The sequence below is a fragment of the Glycine soja genome, chromosome 6, assembly GCF_004193775.1.
Source record: "Glycine soja cultivar W05 chromosome 6, ASM419377v2, whole genome shotgun sequence".
Classification (NCBI taxonomy): domain Eukaryota; kingdom Viridiplantae; phylum Streptophyta; class Magnoliopsida; order Fabales; family Fabaceae; genus Glycine; species Glycine soja.
Window position 1 is genome coordinate 1,717,464 of NC_041007.1, and position 18,193 is coordinate 1,735,656.

Consider the following 18,193-nt stretch of genomic DNA (forward strand, 5'->3'; position numbering starts at 1 on the left):
CAAAAATTAATATCTTGCTATATTTTTTTTCTTACTTGGAATGTTAAGGATTCAAAACTCTCATGATAACACTTTTTCATTTTTGTCATGAACATAAGTTATCTTTCCTCTCAATATATATATAATAAATATGTTTCATATAGATATCATATCATTGTTATAGGATTTGATGACTTTTAATTATTAGTATATAGAATAATTTTGTTTTTTTTTAGATTATGAGATCATATTAATGTAAGTTTTATTTATTGTGATTGTGTATAAGGAAATCCAACTCAAGTAGTTGAATAGTGTAGATGAGTTATAAATCACTTATACTTGAATTTCATTTCTAAGAATAAAAAAAATTGATTTTTATTATGTTCATAAAATCATAACCTTTCAAAGTTTGAAACAAGAAATTAATAAAATCTTTAACAAACAATATTTAAATAATTATAAAGTGACAAAAAAGAAATTCAATCTCCCTTCAATAGACTTCCAGATCCGTCCCTAAGTAGAATGTTTTAAAAATGCAGATAGTTTCTAATTATGGCACCATCATCGTGAAGGAACGGACTTGTTGCAAATGCATCCACTTTAGGCTTTAAGAGAATAAACAGTTTATTTAGATAAATTTCTAACAGAATTACTGAATACAATTTTGTTTTATTTATAAGAATTAAATACAAATACGATAATGTATAATAATTTACACACTATCATGAGTTACTCGTCAAGCTAGTGCACACAATTTAATTTTACGAATGAGGCAACATCAAATTAAAATTCTAAAGTCTGACGGTCTGAGTCAGTCAACTGTTTATAATGTGAGGTAACATTCTCGAAAATCACAAACCCCGCAAAGAAGGCAAATGCATTAATCTTTTCCACCGTGGATATCACAATAATAAGTGATAATAATAGTTTTTAGTACTAACATGCCATACAAGTACAACATGGTAAAAGACTCGTGTTGAACATATGTAGTCATGTAGAAATTCGTTGACGTTAGGGCAGAAGTCGGCGTACAATTTTAATCAGTGTATTAGTTTCGTTTAATACCAATGTTCTTAACATTAATATGGTTACTCAAACATACTAATTTATATTTTGTTTATTTAATCAAGATTGATTCGGGACTAACTGATCATATATGTATAGTAAATAAATTAATATTAAATTGTAAAAAAAAGTAAAATTTTAAATTAACATTAAATAATAATAACTTGATGTCAAAAATCAAAACCTTGAAAACAGTAGATAAAAATATTTATTATTTGATAACTAAAAATATGATATTTCACTTTAACATTTCACAATGAGAAATTATTCGATTTTTTTTCTCTAAGTAATTATTTGGTCAAGCAAGGTGACAAAATATAAATTTGATGTTTTTGTTGGAAACTGAGACCCTCATTTTTCCTACTTTGAATTAACTTGTTTTATACTTTTCTTCTTTTTTCGTTACACGATCTTTACACAAATTATGAGAGTGAGAATGATTTCTCAAGATTTTATTATTTTTTTCAATTTTAAATTAATTAAAAAAACCTTTAAATTCAATTTTAAAATAAATCATGTATTATTTTAAATTATTACAATTTCTATTTGAAAACTTAAATTAAACAGTATTAATTATTATTGTTATGAGACTGCTATTATTTTTAAATTTAAATAAAATCCTATTTTATTTTAAGTCCTAAGAAATATCGTCGTAATTTTAAACAGTAATTAGGCCGACGATCTAGTTATAAATTATACTAATATCTTCAAGCAATTTTATATTAATTTTATAATTTTAATTTATATAACTAAATGATTTATAACAATAATATTTACCCTTAACCATTAAACCAATACCTTCACCATTTCAATTACCCTGATTTTTAGAACATTAGAATTTTTTTGGTTCACATCAGTAGCTACAAAAACATTAGCAAGACCCTGATAAATGTTTGGTAGAGAAATTCTTAATTTCTTAGAAATCTTAAATTGAGAATGTTACATCCTATTCTATAAATCATTCTCAAGAATTTATTTTATGATTATGTCTGCGAGTGAACAATGATGATAATTTTAATAAATAGATGATTTAAATTATGTTTGTCAGTATATGCTTAATTCTGATAAAATATATTGCTCAAATTTTTTAAACAAGTTCATAAATGTGCTTTCTAAAAATGTTAAATTTTAAATCTTTAAGTGTACAAATTTATAGGTTATGAAATTATTTAGAAATATTTTTAATTATAAACAAAAGATCATACGGGTCAATTATGGATCCATAACTTAGTGACCCATTACTCCAACTTGATTAAAGATGTTCAAGTTGGATAACATTGTACTTAATACCCCTAAGGGCGACATTGACCAACTATGAATCATGAGGGGGAAAAAGCAAGGAAAAAGGGTGTAATAAAAGATAATCTTACCCTTATAAAAGAATCTAACATAATTAACATTTTTTTCCTTGCAAGCTCCCATTTGGGATATCTCGAAAAAAAGGTCAAACTATATGAAAAATCCACACGACTCTCAACCAAGAAAAAGACTACCCATACTTGCGTCTTTAAACTCCTTCCTAAGTCCTAATCCTTCACCCAGAATTCCAAATATACCCCGACTAATTACCCCTTCATTGAATGTTTTGTTATTCCACTTAATCGATATAAAAGTTAGATGAAAAAATAACACATATTCGGCTTTACATTATTCAGGGAGACGCAAGACTGATCAAAATAATTGTGACCAAGTTGATCTTCCGAACTTTAGAAGTTACAAAATCTCTAGCAAAACAGTATTACTCAGCTGAACCAACAAATCGTCTGAAACCATAATGAATTCACCATAGCTATACATGTATATATATGTGTGTTCAGCGTCTATTTTATACAAGCGGATAAACGAATTTAAGTGAGAATTGAACAACTAACGAAGCACACCAAGCTTTAAGCACAAAATAAAAAAATAAAAAAAAGATGCATGCAAGGTAAAACTAGGACATGAAACAAGCCCAAAAATAATAGTAAAAGGAAGGCAATCCCAATCATTGATAATTAATGTGCAAGAGATAGCTCAGTAAAACAAATGAATTTTAAACTTGTGAAACACGAAGACACCTTCTCATCCATATTAATGTTTATCGGAACTCAATGAGCACTCACAAGAAATGGGTGCTGGCAAACTCCACACTCAATAGTCTCTGAACCCGAGCTAGGCACCTGAACCTGCAATAATATCAAACAAAGCGCCACATGAGCGCCAAATGAAGATGATGATCTAATGATGCATGTATGAGAAAAGACGGGGGCAGTGGTCACTAGATTCAAACCTGCAGATGGACAGTGCAAATAGGACATGCAACTTCCTTCATCCGTCTTGCAGATCCATCAGACTTGGAACCTACAAACCACACCACTTAACAGAGCTGCAGAGATAAAATTCAAAATCTAAAAAAAAAATAAAAATTCAAGCCATCTCAACTAAATTATCTATTACAACAGATTGCTTGAAACCTGCTTCCAAGTTATGAATAAAAAAATAAAAATCTATATAGTAATTACATTACCTGATGCCTTTTGATTTCTCTCTAGTTCCTCCTGCCAAGGCATTCACCAACAAGAAAGATTACCAAAGTAACTAAAAGAATTGTAGCTTTCCATGGGCGATAAAACAAACACAAACAAACAGTATAATGTCCCAATCAGTTACCTGAAGTTTCTTTGCAAGATCCTCATGACTCTGCAATGCAGGTTTACTTGATGACTCTTTCGCACTAGTCAGCCGCTGAGTCACTTCAGCCTATACAGCAACGGAACTATAAGAAACTTAACAGCATTGCTTCTTCAGTTATTCACTGTTCAGGCAGCACTAATTGAATTGAAAATAAGAGAGTAATAGAAAAGGAGTATGGTATGCCCATTATTGGGAGGGGACAAAGTCCCTACTTGGATATCCCATTTAATAGCACATTAGCACTACAAACTCAACAAATACAACAGCAAAAGCATATTACAAAACAGTATCCCTATTTTCAATATATCCAATATGATCCAATGAAAAGCCAACAAATATTGCACATACCATGCAACGGTCACAAACTCGTACAGGCTGAGCATTCTCATCAGCAGTCAGAGCAATTCTACCATGGGTACATTTGTCACAGAAAATATCACCACAGTTCCTACAGTGATGCTATTGGAAGCACAGAGGATCATGACATTAGCAACAAAGCACACAAAAAACAGAGAACATTGGTTGAGCAAGGAAAACAGGGAGACTAACCCTGCGAACAAAAGCCCCAAAATCAGTGCCACATGCTGTACATTTTGAGACGGCTTCATCCGGTACCTATACCAAAATAGAACCTTGTAAGATAGGTCAACTAATTTTCATTAAAATCAAGTCACATTCAGAAACTTTGCAAGAGTTAAAAGGAGTGAAAAATACTAACAATTGAAAATAAAGTCAAAAAAATACTAATTAAAGTAACAAAACATGTTCCAACAATCACAAGCCTCTACCAGAAAATGATTGGAAAATATTTCTTCAAAAAAACAAAGGATCCTATTTCTGAGAGGGAGAAGCCAAAAAGATTGCATCTAATTTTTACCCAATGATCCTTCTCTTCATTGGCAGGTTTGATAAGATTCATCCAATCACCAAAACCTTTCTTTCTTTCTGAAGACAGTTCATTTGTTTTCACAGCTTCAGCAGGCCTCCTGCCTCCACCCATTTCCTTGAACTGCATTAAGAAAAAGAAAATAAAGGTAATTAAGACATATATATCATATAATCCCAATATTTAAAACAATTTAGTTGTTGATAAGTAGCCAAAGAACCCAAGAAAAGGAAAAATGAAAAGCTATTTAACTAGAAAACCTGTGTAGAATTTAATAATTAAAATAGATTTAGGCGACCATAAATAATGTTAACAGACGATTTTTTCTATTATTGCAGACATTGCAGATACTATAACTGATTTTAAGAATATGAACCAGAGTAATAATTATTAAAATCCCAGATAGTGGCACAAAGCAGCAGACCCCAAAACTGGTACAGTGAGATAGCGGACAGCAGGATAACCACTATTATGAAATTTCTAGAATCTAGATGTAAACTAAATATTTATACTACCTTCGTCACTCCGTCCCTAAATATAAGACTTCTTTAAAAATTTGCTTGTCCCTTTTTATAAGGCTCTTTTCAAGTTGTCTTTTGCATTAATTATTTTTTTACTAAAATACCCCAAATTACTTTTACAATAAATGCTATGAATTAAAAATATAAATGTATTCTCTCTCTTACAAAGATTGGAGAAAAAGGCTAACACACATTAATTAATTAGGTAGAAAGTAATTAAGCAGAAAGAGAGAGATCATGAGTCCCAATAATTCTAACGATAAGTATGAAAAATAATATAAATTGCTAACAAATTTAATACTTCTAAATAAATAAACCAACTTTCTTAAACAGTATGAATTAGTTAAAAGAGTCTTATATTAAGGGACAGGTAGTATTACATATATAAATGCTATAAAAATACGCATTATTAAAGGCATGTTCAGATTAATAGTTGTTGAATATCTTTTGGGGTTTCTAAATTAGATTTGTATGCATCATTACTAAATATTTTTTCCTTGTTTTAGAAGTCAGCAGACATAGACTAGACTAGGCTGTCACATAGACTCGGCTAGGCTGTCTTTTCCCCCTTTCTCTCTCTTATGCTTTGAACTCTATAAATTGTAAGCTGAAACATGAATATCAAGAGTCATGTGAGTGAAATTTCCTCACACTTAAATTCAAGTTGGTATCAAGAGAAGAAGAAGGCATCCTATTAATTAAGAAGCACGCAGTAAGCACTGCGTCTCCCCTCGTGATTCTCATCCTTCTCCAACTAGTCCTCCAACCATGGATCCTGCTTCCTCACCTGTCTCTCATCACTCTGATTCAGCCTGGCCCATTGCCATCCGAAAAGGTACTCGATCCACTCGCAACCCTCATCCTATTTATAAGTTTTTGAGTTACCATCGCTTGTCTCCTTCATATTCTTCCTTTGTTTTCTCTGTATCCTCACACCATGTTCCTTCTAATGTTCATGAGGCACTTAGTCATCCTGGATGGCGACAGGCTATGATTGATGAAATGCAGGCCCTTGAAAATAATGGTACTTGGGAACTTGTTCCTCTTCCACCTGGCAAGAAGACTGTGGGTTGTAGATGGGTCTATGCAGTTAAAGTTGGGCCTAATGGTAAGGTTGATCAACTTAAGGCTCGATCGGTAGCTAAAGGCTATATTCAGATTTATGGCCTTGATTATTGTGACACCTTTTCTCCTATGGCTAAAATCACCACTGCTCGTCTGTTTCTTGCTATGGCAGCCATGCGTTATTGGCCTCTTCATCAGCTTGACATTAAGAATGCTTTCCTCCATGGTGATCTTGAGGAGAAGATTTATATGGAGCAACCTCCTGGGTTTGTTGCTCAGGGGGAGTATGGTCTTGTTTGTAAGCTGTGTCGATCTCTCTATGGGTTGAAGCAATCCCCTCGGGCTTGGTTTGGTAAATTCAGTCATATTGTTCAACTTTTTGGGTTGAAATGAAGTAAGGCTGATCATTCTGTTTTTTATTGTCATTCATCCCCTGGGAAATGTGTTTATTTGATAGTATACGTTGATGATATAGTGATTACAGGGAATGATGCTACTAAGATTGTTCAGCTAAAAGAGCACTTATTCAGTCATTTCCAGACCAAAGACCTGGGATATTTGAAGTACTTCCTTGGTATTGAGGTGACTCAGTCAGGAGATGGTGTTGTGATCTCTCAGAGGAAGTATGCCCTTGACATTTTGGAGGAAACAGGCATGCAGAATTGTAGACCTGTTGATAGTCCTATGGATCCAAATCTGAAGCTCCTGGCAGATCAGAGTGAAATGTGTCCTGATCCCGAGAGATATAGAAGACTTGTGGAAAAACTCATTTATCTCACCATTACAAGACCTGATATTTCCTTTGTTGTTGGAGTGGTGAGCCAATTTATGCAAAATCCTCGTGTTGATCATTGGAATGTTGTTATGCGTATTCTTAGATACATTAAGAGAGCTTCAAGACAAGGATTACTTTATGAAGACAAAGGTAATACACAAGTATCTGGGTATTGTGATCCAGATTGGGCTGGTTGTCCTATGGATAGGAGATCCACATCCGGATATTGTGTTTCCATTGGAGGGAATGCTATCTCTTGGAAGAGCAAGAAGCAAACTGTTGTTGCCTGATCCAGTGCATAGGCTGAATATAGATCTATGGCCATGGCTACATATGAACTTATGTGGATCAAACAACTACTTCATGAATTGAGATTCTGTGAAGTTGGGCAGATGAAGTTATATTGTGATAACCAAGCCGCTCTCCATATTGCTTCAAATCCAGTCTTTCATGAGAGAACCAAACACATAGAAATTGACTGTCATTTCATTCGGGAGAAGCTATTGTCCAAAGAAATTATCACTGAGTTCATTAGCTCTAATGATCAGCCAGCAGATATTTTGACTAAGTTATTGCGAGGACCTAGGATTCAGTCTATTTGTTCCAAGCTTGGTGCATATGATCTATATGCTCCAGCTTGAGGGGGAGTGTTGAATATCTTTTGGGGTTTCTAAATTAGATTTGTATGCATCATTACTAAATATTTTTTCCTTGTTTTAGAAGTCAGCAGACATAGACTAGACTAGGCTGTCACATAGACTAGGCTAGGCTGTCTTTTCCCCCTTTCTCTCTCTTATGCTTTGTACTCTATAAATTGTAAGCTGAAACATGAATATCAAGAGTCATGTGAGTGAAATTTCCTCACACTTAAATTCAAGTATAGTTAAAAGTCATAATACCACAACAACAACAACAACAACAAAGCCTTATCCCAATAAGACATACAAAAGTTAATAAGAAGAAAAGTCAGAAAATATAAAAGAAAAGAAAAGTACAACAAGAAAGGGCATGAGATGGCTGATGAGCAGAGAGATGTGAACAAAAAGTGCAAAACGATGTGCCAAAGTTCTACATGGTGTGAGTTGGTCTGAAAGAGTTGTGTCAGAAGTGTGCGGGTGGAGAAAGATAGAGCAGAGGTGAGGAGCATGGCTGGTTTGTTCACAGAACAGAAAACAGAGGCTAGGGCAGACTGATGATAAAGGAAGTGATAAACAAACACAAGAGAACAGATTATTAGGACAGGCAAGTTTCCAAGTTTGCCCCCAATAAAACCGTAAAACAACACCGGTTTCAGGGGCAAAATTGAACTTAACATGTCACCTGCGTAGCACCTATGATGGTCATGATTGGCCACAAAAGGCACAAGTCTAGCTAAGATAACCACGTGTGACATGATGATGGGGGTTGGAGGAGTGGCAGGAGGCCATGATGGCATGATAGTGCTACTACCACTAATGTGCACAATTAACTACAATGCTGACTTGGGGATGAAAAGTGTGATAACTGCTAAAGGTTTAGGAAGGGAGAGAATCGGGCACTCTTGAAACTGCCTGAGCCATCAGTATTTTTATATTCTTGTTCATCTATCTTTCACATATTATTAACCCAACTTTTATCAGTACAGTAGAGTAGATATAATTCAGCTTGTTCTCTGCTTTCCTTTACTTTTGGACCTCTGGTCTTGTTATCTATCACATGGTAACTCAAACTGAGAAAGCAACCTTAAAACAAAATCTTGTCCCATGGTAACCTTAAAAATACAGAGCCAGTGTCTTATGATCTAGCCTAATTTATCATAAAAAAACCTGAACAATTGTTATAACAGAAAGTTGAAATATCTGAATACCTGTATGGTTGCAGCAGTCACTATATCCAAAAGTGTGTTAGTAGTGTAACTATTAGATTGCAATCTGATCCGTCTTGGCTCAATGTCAACAGGACTCTTTGACCAAAATGCAAAGGTAGATGAATCGATTCTCTGCATGATTCAATTAGCAAAAAATTATAATGAGATTGACTAGGAAAATTAATTTCATGGAAGTAGAGAAGTTTTCTGAAGGAAATCAAGAAGCTCACATCACATCTTGTTATGTTCTCAAGAGGATAAATTCTCAATGTCCGGCTGGTATTTGGATCCAGCATACGAATTCCATCCAAACCAATCTGAGCAGACAGAGGTCAACGAAGTTCAGATCAACAGCAATAACATAATGTGACCAACATTTTTTAGAAGCAAAAACAAAATCAGGAATATATAGAAAGAATAGACTAATCTAGACATATATATATAGAGAGAGAGACTACTACTTTGGGTCAAAGTCATAAACCAGATCCTTCATTAACCTACTTATACAAAAGAAGCACCCCTAGCCATGCAATTGGTATCCAATATCCTTGCGGCTAGGAACCACGGACATGTCAAAATAATTGTCATACCCACTTCAAACACATAACCATGCTAAAAATATGATATAGATACTTTGGATACTCTCAAGTCGTAACTCTTCACTACATTTTGCAATTATTTATTTTTTGAACTTCCATACAAAATATAAACGAAAACAACATAAGAATTAGATAAAACAATAGTATTTTTTGAGTTTAATGGCTATCAGTGTTATCAATGGCAGATGGCAGAAGGAAAAAATTCCGTCATATAGACCCGCTATTGTGGCCTATGGTACTGCCATAGCAGGCCTCCCTTCACAAATTTACTAGGACAGTTGGCAAAAAATCTGCCACGCCATTCCGCTATAACGGCCATGGTAATCCAATCACAAATAGTTTTACATTGTAATCCAATCACAAATCATCATTAGTATCACTTTTAAGATAACTATTGTAGAAGTCAATAAACTTCCCACACACGGTTGTTTATGATTGGATGACTGTGAAAAATTGTTTTACCCAGTCAGTACATAATCTGTTTTCTCATTTTTATTAACTAACGCTAAATTTCAAAACATTGAAGCTATCTTGTAATTAAAAATTGTGCAAATGAGTTATAATTCAAAATCAGTGTCTTGTGCCATATGTATGTGCTCCCCTAGTCCCTAGCCTGACTATAATTACTTCAATAACAATGCAAAGGAAACAATTTAGTTAACTTGTTTGGTTCCACTTCCACATCCCAGAAGTGATTTCTCACAATTTAGTTAGGGTGTTTGGTTCCACATCCCAAATGTCATTTTTTCACAATTTGTTAGCATGTTTGGTTCCACATCCCAGATGAGATTCTTCACGTATACCAAGAAGCTAGTAGCTAAAGCTTCCACATCCTAGACGTAATTTCTTAATTCTCAATGAATTTCCAAATGTTCCACATCCTTGTCTCTCATTCATTGGATTGAATCCGATGAACAAGCGTTGATATTGAAGCCCTAAACCAGCTTTGGGGCAACAGCTGAATGCAATCCTCTTAATTATAAAACACAAACATAACAAATGGTTCTAAATGCAATCCTCGTCATACCTGACAGAGAACATCCATAGTGCTCTGACCCCCACTTTCGGCCAACAGCTTGACACGAAACTTTTGCACGCCGCCACCTTTGACATCTTGTTGTGTATCAGCCTTGGGCACCGCTTTCACAATCTTACCCCCCACAGAAGAAGATTCCTTCTGCGAGGGGAAACTGATGGACCTCCCGTAATCATCAAACGCCGCCCAAGTCGACGATTTTGGCGCCGTGCCACGCGCCCCGTAGGGTTCCACCTTGCCCCCTTCATAAGCATACACCCCATCTCCGTATCCATCATCTGCGCCACCACCGCTCTTCCCGTAAAAATCGGATCCCAAATCGGAATGGCTCCGAGTAAATCCGGCTCGGTACCTGTCGTCAAAGTAGCCTCCACCTTGATCGGGCCTCACGGGAGCCTCGTATGCAGGTTCGTAGGTCGGAATCGGAGGAACGGAGGAGGGTCCGGAGTAGCTGTAGGGAGAAGGGACAGGGTTGTATGAGGAGGGAGTGGAATTGGGGTTGGGAGGCGTTTGATGCTGATCATATGGTGAGAAATAGGGTTGTTGTTGTTGGTAGGGAGGGTTAGATTCGAAGGGAGGATTGAAAGGAGGGGGTAAATTAGGGTTGGAAGAAGAGGGAGGAAAGGAAGGAGCAGTGGGTGGAGAAGGATCGGGATTTTGAGGGTAGGAAGGGTAAGGGGTGTAATCGGAGGGAGCGTAATTGGGGGTGAAGGGAGGTGCAGAAGCGTAAGGGTTGTTTGGGTGTGGATCGGGATTGGGATTGGGATTGGGATTGGGGTTTTGGAGATGAGGGAATTGATAATATGGAGATGGAGCGGAGGTGTAGTCTCCTTGCTGCATGGCTGATTGGGATTAGGGTTCTTGAGGAATGGAAGGAAGAGGATGAGGATTCAATACTCTTTCTCTCAGAATATGTGCAAGTGGTTTGTTTGAGGTGGGGGTGTAATTCGCGGAACACGGAGGTTCTAGAAGTAACTTGGGTGCTGCGCTATCTGCAGGCGAAGGACATGAAAATACGCTAAATAGCAATTGTTAAGGTAGTAATTGCAACAGAACATGCTTTTTATTGACTCTGTGTTTCATTACTTCAGTTGCTATTTACTCAATATTTTATTATTATTTTTTTATCTTTATTTATGATTAGGCTTTAGGCATTTAAAAATTAAAATTGAAGTTTATTTTTGCATTTAATATTTCACTATTATAGATTAAAATATATAACTTATACTACAAAAAATTATATAACTTAAAAGATAAGACTTTAATCTTCTTTACTTTCATCTATGATTGCGCTTTATACATTATTAATGTTTTCTCAATACTTATATATTTCACACACTTTTTTTACAAAAAAAATATCTCACTTATCACAAATTACCTTTTTTATCTTAATTTATATACTTGAATTCTTAATTATCTATTTATTTTATGTGTTGTCCATTATCCCTATTTCTTAATTAAAATTCAATAATTAAAAAAATATTCAAACGTTAAAAATGACCTTATATCATAAGAAAATTTTATAATAAATATAAAAAATATATTTTGAATTTATAATTAGCAAGCTAAGTTGTATGCTGTATAAGATTATTTTTAAATATTGATCATTCTTTAAACAAAATCATTGGAAACTAATTTAAAGTTTGAAATAAAAGAAGGTAAGTTAAAAAAAACAATTAGGAATATAAGTATATAAATAAAAATAAAACATGAATAATTTGAAATGCTTAAGAAAGAAAATTTTCAACTATATTTACAAGAGTGATGTGTGAGATACACCTAATAATTTTTTTTATAGAGAAAATAATAAAAAATAAATGACTCATAAGTTAACTCATCAAATAAATAAGTACAAGCAATTTAAACATCATAAATAAATACAAAGTAAAACAAAAAAAAGTTATATGAAAGAAGATTGGCTGAAATATTATATATTTTTATTTTGGTTCCTATACAAATTTTTCTTTGTTTTTTATTCCTATAAAATTTAAAATTATTGATTTTACTTCCTATAAAAGGAGCAAATTTTAGTTTTGATCTTGTAAATATTTTTTTTTGCTATAATCTCTTTAAAGTCTAAAATCACTATTTTTAAGGTAGATAGATAACATTAATTACTAGGATCTAGAATTTTTTTTCTTCTAAGATATCATATTTTGACATTGTATTACAAACACTAGCGATTATTATCTAGGATGATTACTTAAACTTACCCCAAACACATAAATCGTTTACAAGTATCACATAAAGATAGGGTAAAAGCAAAATTTTAACTTTTTTTTTTAAAAAAATATAGACTTTAAAAGTGGGCTTAAATACAAGTAACACATAAACCATTACAAAGTATTTTACTTTGCTAAAAAGGTTTCGATGATTTTTTATTTTTTTTGGTTTAGAGATAGACTTTAAAAGTGTACTTAAATATAATTTTGTTTGTTTTATTATACTTGTTCCGTAATTTTGATTTATTTATTTTAAAATAAATATATTTAGCCAATCAATTTCAAAAAAATTATATTCTTAATTAAATTATCTATTTTTATTTTAAAATAAAGATATTTAGTTAACTTATTTTGACATATCTATATTCATATTTTTTTATACTTGTAAAATGGGACAGACCCATACTCATACAACAGAGGAAGCCAATGATAAAAAAATTATCTAATAAATATATATCATTAATTGATATACAAAATATAATTGTCACTTCAAAATGTCTTTCGTGCATGTCACAAAATGTCTATGATTGAGAAAATTAAACAATAATTAAATAATAATTAGAATTAATAAAATAAAATATTTACATAATATTTCTTTACAAAAAGATGAAATTGCTATTAATTTTATGATTATAAAGATAGAAGATAAAAATTAATTGTATAATAACCAAAATTTGATAAATATAATATTTAAATAGAATTTACTAAAGAAAGACAAGATTTTTATTGATTTTTAGTTTAGAAAAAAGTATTGAGATAAAAACAATTATATAATAATTTAAATTAATAAAATATAATTTTTTGATAAGATTTTTAAAAAATTTACTATTAATTTTATAATTTTAAAAAGTCAAGAGATAAAAATTGATTGTATAAAACTTGATAAACTATAATATTTAAATTATATTTTCTTAAAAAAAATAGAATTATTATTGATTTGATAATTTAGAAGAAAAATGTCTAGAGATAAAAATAGATTATATAATAACTAAAAATTTAGTCAATATGAATTTTAGATAAAATTTATTTTAATAATAAATAATAATATATTTTTATAGGCAAATTAGATGCCACTTGATTCTCAAGCAGTCATACTGCTGCTTGCCTACTCAATGTGAATCTATGATTCAATAAAATTTTTTGACAGCATCTATGATTCAATAATTATATAAAATAGTAAATCATTAACACTAATAATCTAATGAATTTATATATTTGAAAAGGAAAAAAAAAAAAAAAACAGGGATCAAGATCCCTCCTCCTTCAACCTTGGTCCGCCCCTACCCATAACATTGGTATTAAATATTCACCAGTTTTACAGATAAGTAAATCAATAATGATAATAATCATTATTTTAAACATTTACAAAGATAAAAATCAGAGAAAAATATTAAGGATATTATTAAAGAATGGTATTAGCACTTTACTTTTCAATTTTGGTCTATTATAGATTTGTATGCTATGATGTTTTCTTTTCTTTTTGGCAAAGGAATATCGTAAATACTGTTGAAAAACTCATAATTGCTCTTGAAATTCAGGAGTCATAGTTCCTTTTTGAATACAAGAAAGGCTGAAAGTGCTTTTGAGAATTTTTCTACTAAAAATATAGAACTTTTTCAGTAAAGAAGTTCTCAAAAGCACTTTCAGCCTTATCCAAACAGGCTCATTGTACTAGTTCCTATTGAAACAATTTTTTCTAGGCCACACAAATACAACTGCAAGAGCAAGATAAGCTTATCCAAAGGATAGTTGTATCATATAGTGATCGAATGTCACAACGTTGTATCCTATAAGAGGATAGTACGTGCTAGTTTCTTCTCTCTCCCTCACTTTCCCTAAACAAACTCGAGTGTGAATCATCACTCCAGATTTCATATATGAATCAGCAATACACCCTTACTCCCTAAGCTATATAAGACAGAAAATGTCAAATTTTGCTGTCCAATAATTGCATAATCAAACAATTTGAAGCAAAAGAGAGATTTTTGTGCTTGTCCCAAAGTGAGATAAACTTTTTTATTGAATATATACCCGGATTTACCAGAACAGTATGTGATCACTAATCACCACAAGATAAATTACAAGTACAAACTGCAAAGCATTTATAGCTTACTAAGACTCACCAAACTTAGAATAAAAGTCATTTCATTTCCCCATATAGAAGCTATGTATTTTTGCTCACTATAGTTTTTTCTAGCTATGCTCACTCACCCTAGAAGACTGTCCTACTGCAAGATCCATCTCAGAAAACCATTTCCCAATCAGGGCGTGCTCTATTATATCTCTACCTGACTTGAGATGGTGGATGGGTCTTAGAACACCAAACACAGCAAGATCTGCTAAAATTTCTTTGACACAAAATACATAGCCGCAGCCCCACCATACTTTGCCACTAACCTCTCAGAAAAACTGAAATTTCCTGCATGTCAAGGAAACAGCTAAAATTGTTTACACTCTATAACATGCTAGACTTTGGGATAAAAAGCCAAAAAGGTTCAAAAGGAGAGACAAGGATGTTAACAAACAGTGAAAGGGAATGATTAAAATAAATATTGCCTTACAAAAGACATAAAACTAACGTAGATTTTAACAGTTGAATTAAGGCTTCCTATCTCTTCCTCCAAAGCCTTCAATTTCATGATGTATAATTATTACAGACGTGGCCATACAATTGGATAAGGTTTACTTAAATTTGAAGCAAAACGGTTTGATGAATCAAGAGATCTGTTTAGTGTCATGCATCAACAGGGACAGATTAGTATCCATCCCATTGTGCATATTTTAGGGTCACTACTCACTACAGAATAATCAACTTTGCATGACCTAACTGAAAACGACAGAATTTTCAGAACTTTCTCCATATTAAGAAAATGACAGAGGAAAACACTGATTTCAAGCAATATGAAATTAGGATAAAATGAAAATGTCCCATACATGTCTAATATTTTAGGAGAAAACGAAATATGCTTTGAAGAGTTATAAAATTGTACAGGGTCGACCAGAAACACAACCAGCTTATAATTCAACTATTAGTTGCAAACTACAATTAAGAATACAACATTCTTTTTTTGATTATATGTATTAAATAATCTTTTTGTTTTTTAGAAGTAAGAAAATAAAATGAAAGCTTACAAGAGACAAACTCTTATTGAAAATCATACCTTGGGTGGTGATATAATCAAATGATTCAAGAGCTTCAGGAACATTTCGATATATATTCCGTGACAAGGCATGCACCAAGTGATTATCCACCCACCAATACAACATGTCACAGCATAATGTTCATACATAGAAGCAGTTGGTTATAGCACCACAAACTCCTAATAATGACATCAGATGTAACCCGATGTGCTACATATAAAGATTGGATAAGAAGATACACATTAATTAATTAGGTGTGAAAGCAATCAAGTAAAAAGAAAGAGATTGAGTTCCCGGAAACTTCATGATAATTTTAGCAAAATAATACAAATTTAATGTTAGTAACTATATTAACCAATTTTGTTAAAGGATATGAATTAGTTAAAGAGGAAGCAGTAAAGAAGAGAGATAACTGTATGCAACCAAGTAGTCGAAGTATAATAAGCAAAACATAGTATCGCCACTTGTTCTCTTCTTGTGCATTTAGGTCATAATCTGGATGTATCCTTTTGATCAATTTATCAATTATGTCTGCCAAAAATAAACAGCGAGTTTAATTACAAGAAAAGAACTTTTGATTTTGCAAAGAACAAGATAAAGAAATGGAAAGAATAATAAGAACCTGAAGAGTCGACCATTTGTTGACCATCAACGGTGAGGATAGGCACCTTCTTGTAGTCGGACCACTTGATCTCCTTCTTGTTGATGGGATTTACCTCAACCACTTTGAATGGAATATCATAATAGTCCAGAAACGCTGCAACAAATTGAAAGACTTAATCATCAAAGAAATGTTAGAATGAATAGAAAAAGAGCGGAAATTGTTCAATTGCAACCTTGTTGCAGAATGGACAGGCCTAGTATTGAAAGAGGCAAGTTCTTTGGGTTTGAAGGCCTTGGTCAGAGCGTCTTGGACAAGAGACGTGGCAGCAGCATAAGCAGAAAGGTATCTAAACCCAGTAACAGAAACAGAAGGATTTGGATTTGGATTTGGATTTGATGGGGTCAAGCAGCCATGGCCATGGGGAGACACGCCGCTGTTGGAATTGCTTCTCAGGGCTCTGCCTACAAACATTGCTCTCTTCACCCCTCTCATCCTCTCTCTCTCTCTCCTCAATTCACCGTCACACAACCAAACTTCAGGGTTTAGGGTTTTGCTTCTTTTTCAACAACAATAAATAATAATAACAAACTATTTCTTATATTAATGAAGCCATGAAGGTGTTTTTTTTTTTTCCACCCAATTTTAGATAACTGCCAGCAATCTTTCTAATACATTTTCTTTTTCCTTTTTTGACACAAACTTATAATACATTCTCTTCTATATTCTATTCATTAAATTTTATTAAAAAATTATAAAATCATAATTAGAGTTCATTAAATAAAAAAAGAATAATTAGAATGATTTTTGTTTGCTTTTATTACATTGGACACTTTACTTTTTTTGAACCCTAAAAAAATCCTAAATGTTGGTTTTATGTTTAGTTAGTCACCTTTGATGTTTTAAATCTAAAAAATGTTAGTTTGAGACTGTCACATAAGAAACACATTATTTTTTAATAAATTTTTCTTGCTTAAAATATCTTTATTGAATTTCACCAGTTAATATTAAAATAGTTGTCGACAAAATTATTCATGTCACTATTTAAATATCATTCTCTTTTGTCTTTGTTTTTCTTTCATAAATGAATATCTTTTTTTCTTTTATTAAATTTACTAACGAAAGTTTCACTAAGTTAAATATGAGATTAAAAGCAATGTAAAAAAAAGAAGGATGACAAGTGTAATAAAACAAATAACATGGGTGATCATTCTAATTAACTCAATAAAAAAAATAATATAATAACAAATCGTTGGTTTGAGTGGTATTGAATTTAGATTCTCTTAAACAAGATTTTAGATTTCTTGATAGAAATTAGTCATTAACAAAAGTTGGTGAATATTCCATATAATATTGTGGGTTAAAAAAATGAGTGTCACACAATTTTATAATTTCCAACCAATTTTAACAAATAAAAAAATGGAGAGGAAAATTATGCAAACAAGAAAAAAAATGGAAAAATCATTTAAATGAGCTGGGGAAAAATGCAAATGAATGGTATAAAAAAATGCGAATAAGCAATAAAATTGGTCAAAATAATGAAAATGAATGAAAAGAATGGGTGAAAAATTAATAATACAAAAAAATTGAAATGATATGATAACATGTTGCTCATAACTTAGCTATCTTTGTAAAGAGACAAGTTAATCATGGATGATTTTTTTTTTTTTTTTGAAAGACTGACCATGGAGGATTAAAACTATCAAAACTCCTGGTAGCCATGTCTTTAATCATACTTCAGCTTGTATTCTATCTTTGATTATTAATGAAATAATACGACTTCT

The 18,193-nt window shown here is 32.3% G+C and overlaps 1 protein-coding gene and 1 pseudogene across 2 annotated transcripts; both read right to left on the reverse strand.

Annotated features, from left to right (window-relative positions):
* Window positions 1-2,791: 2,791 nt before the first annotated feature.
* Window positions 2,792-11,481, reverse strand: LOC114414577 (protein FREE1). Of its 2 annotated transcripts, none has more exons than XR_003667231.1 (10): window positions 10,437-11,481; window positions 9,041-9,127; window positions 8,811-8,942; window positions 4,595-4,726; window positions 4,267-4,332; window positions 4,066-4,176; window positions 3,694-3,783; window positions 3,551-3,581; window positions 3,314-3,409; window positions 2,792-3,209 (listed from the first exon to the last, which is right to left on the reverse strand). XR_003667231.1 is itself a non-coding variant. In XM_028378880.1 (10 exons), exons 1-10 carry the CDS (start codon window positions 11,283-11,285, stop codon window positions 3,132-3,134), a joined length of 1,647 nt encoding a protein of 548 aa, XP_028234681.1. In that variant the 5' UTR covers window positions 11,286-11,481; the 3' UTR covers window positions 2,804-3,131. The 2 variants fall into 2 exon arrangements, 1 of the variants encoding a protein (XP_028234681.1); XM_028378880.1 differs by having other exon boundaries at window positions 2,804-3,209; window positions 3,314-3,384.
* A 3,181-nt stretch (window positions 11,482-14,662) lies between these two features.
* LOC114414578 lies at window positions 14,663-16,969 on the reverse strand (annotated as a pseudogene).
* Window positions 16,970-18,193: the final 1,224 nt, after the last annotated feature.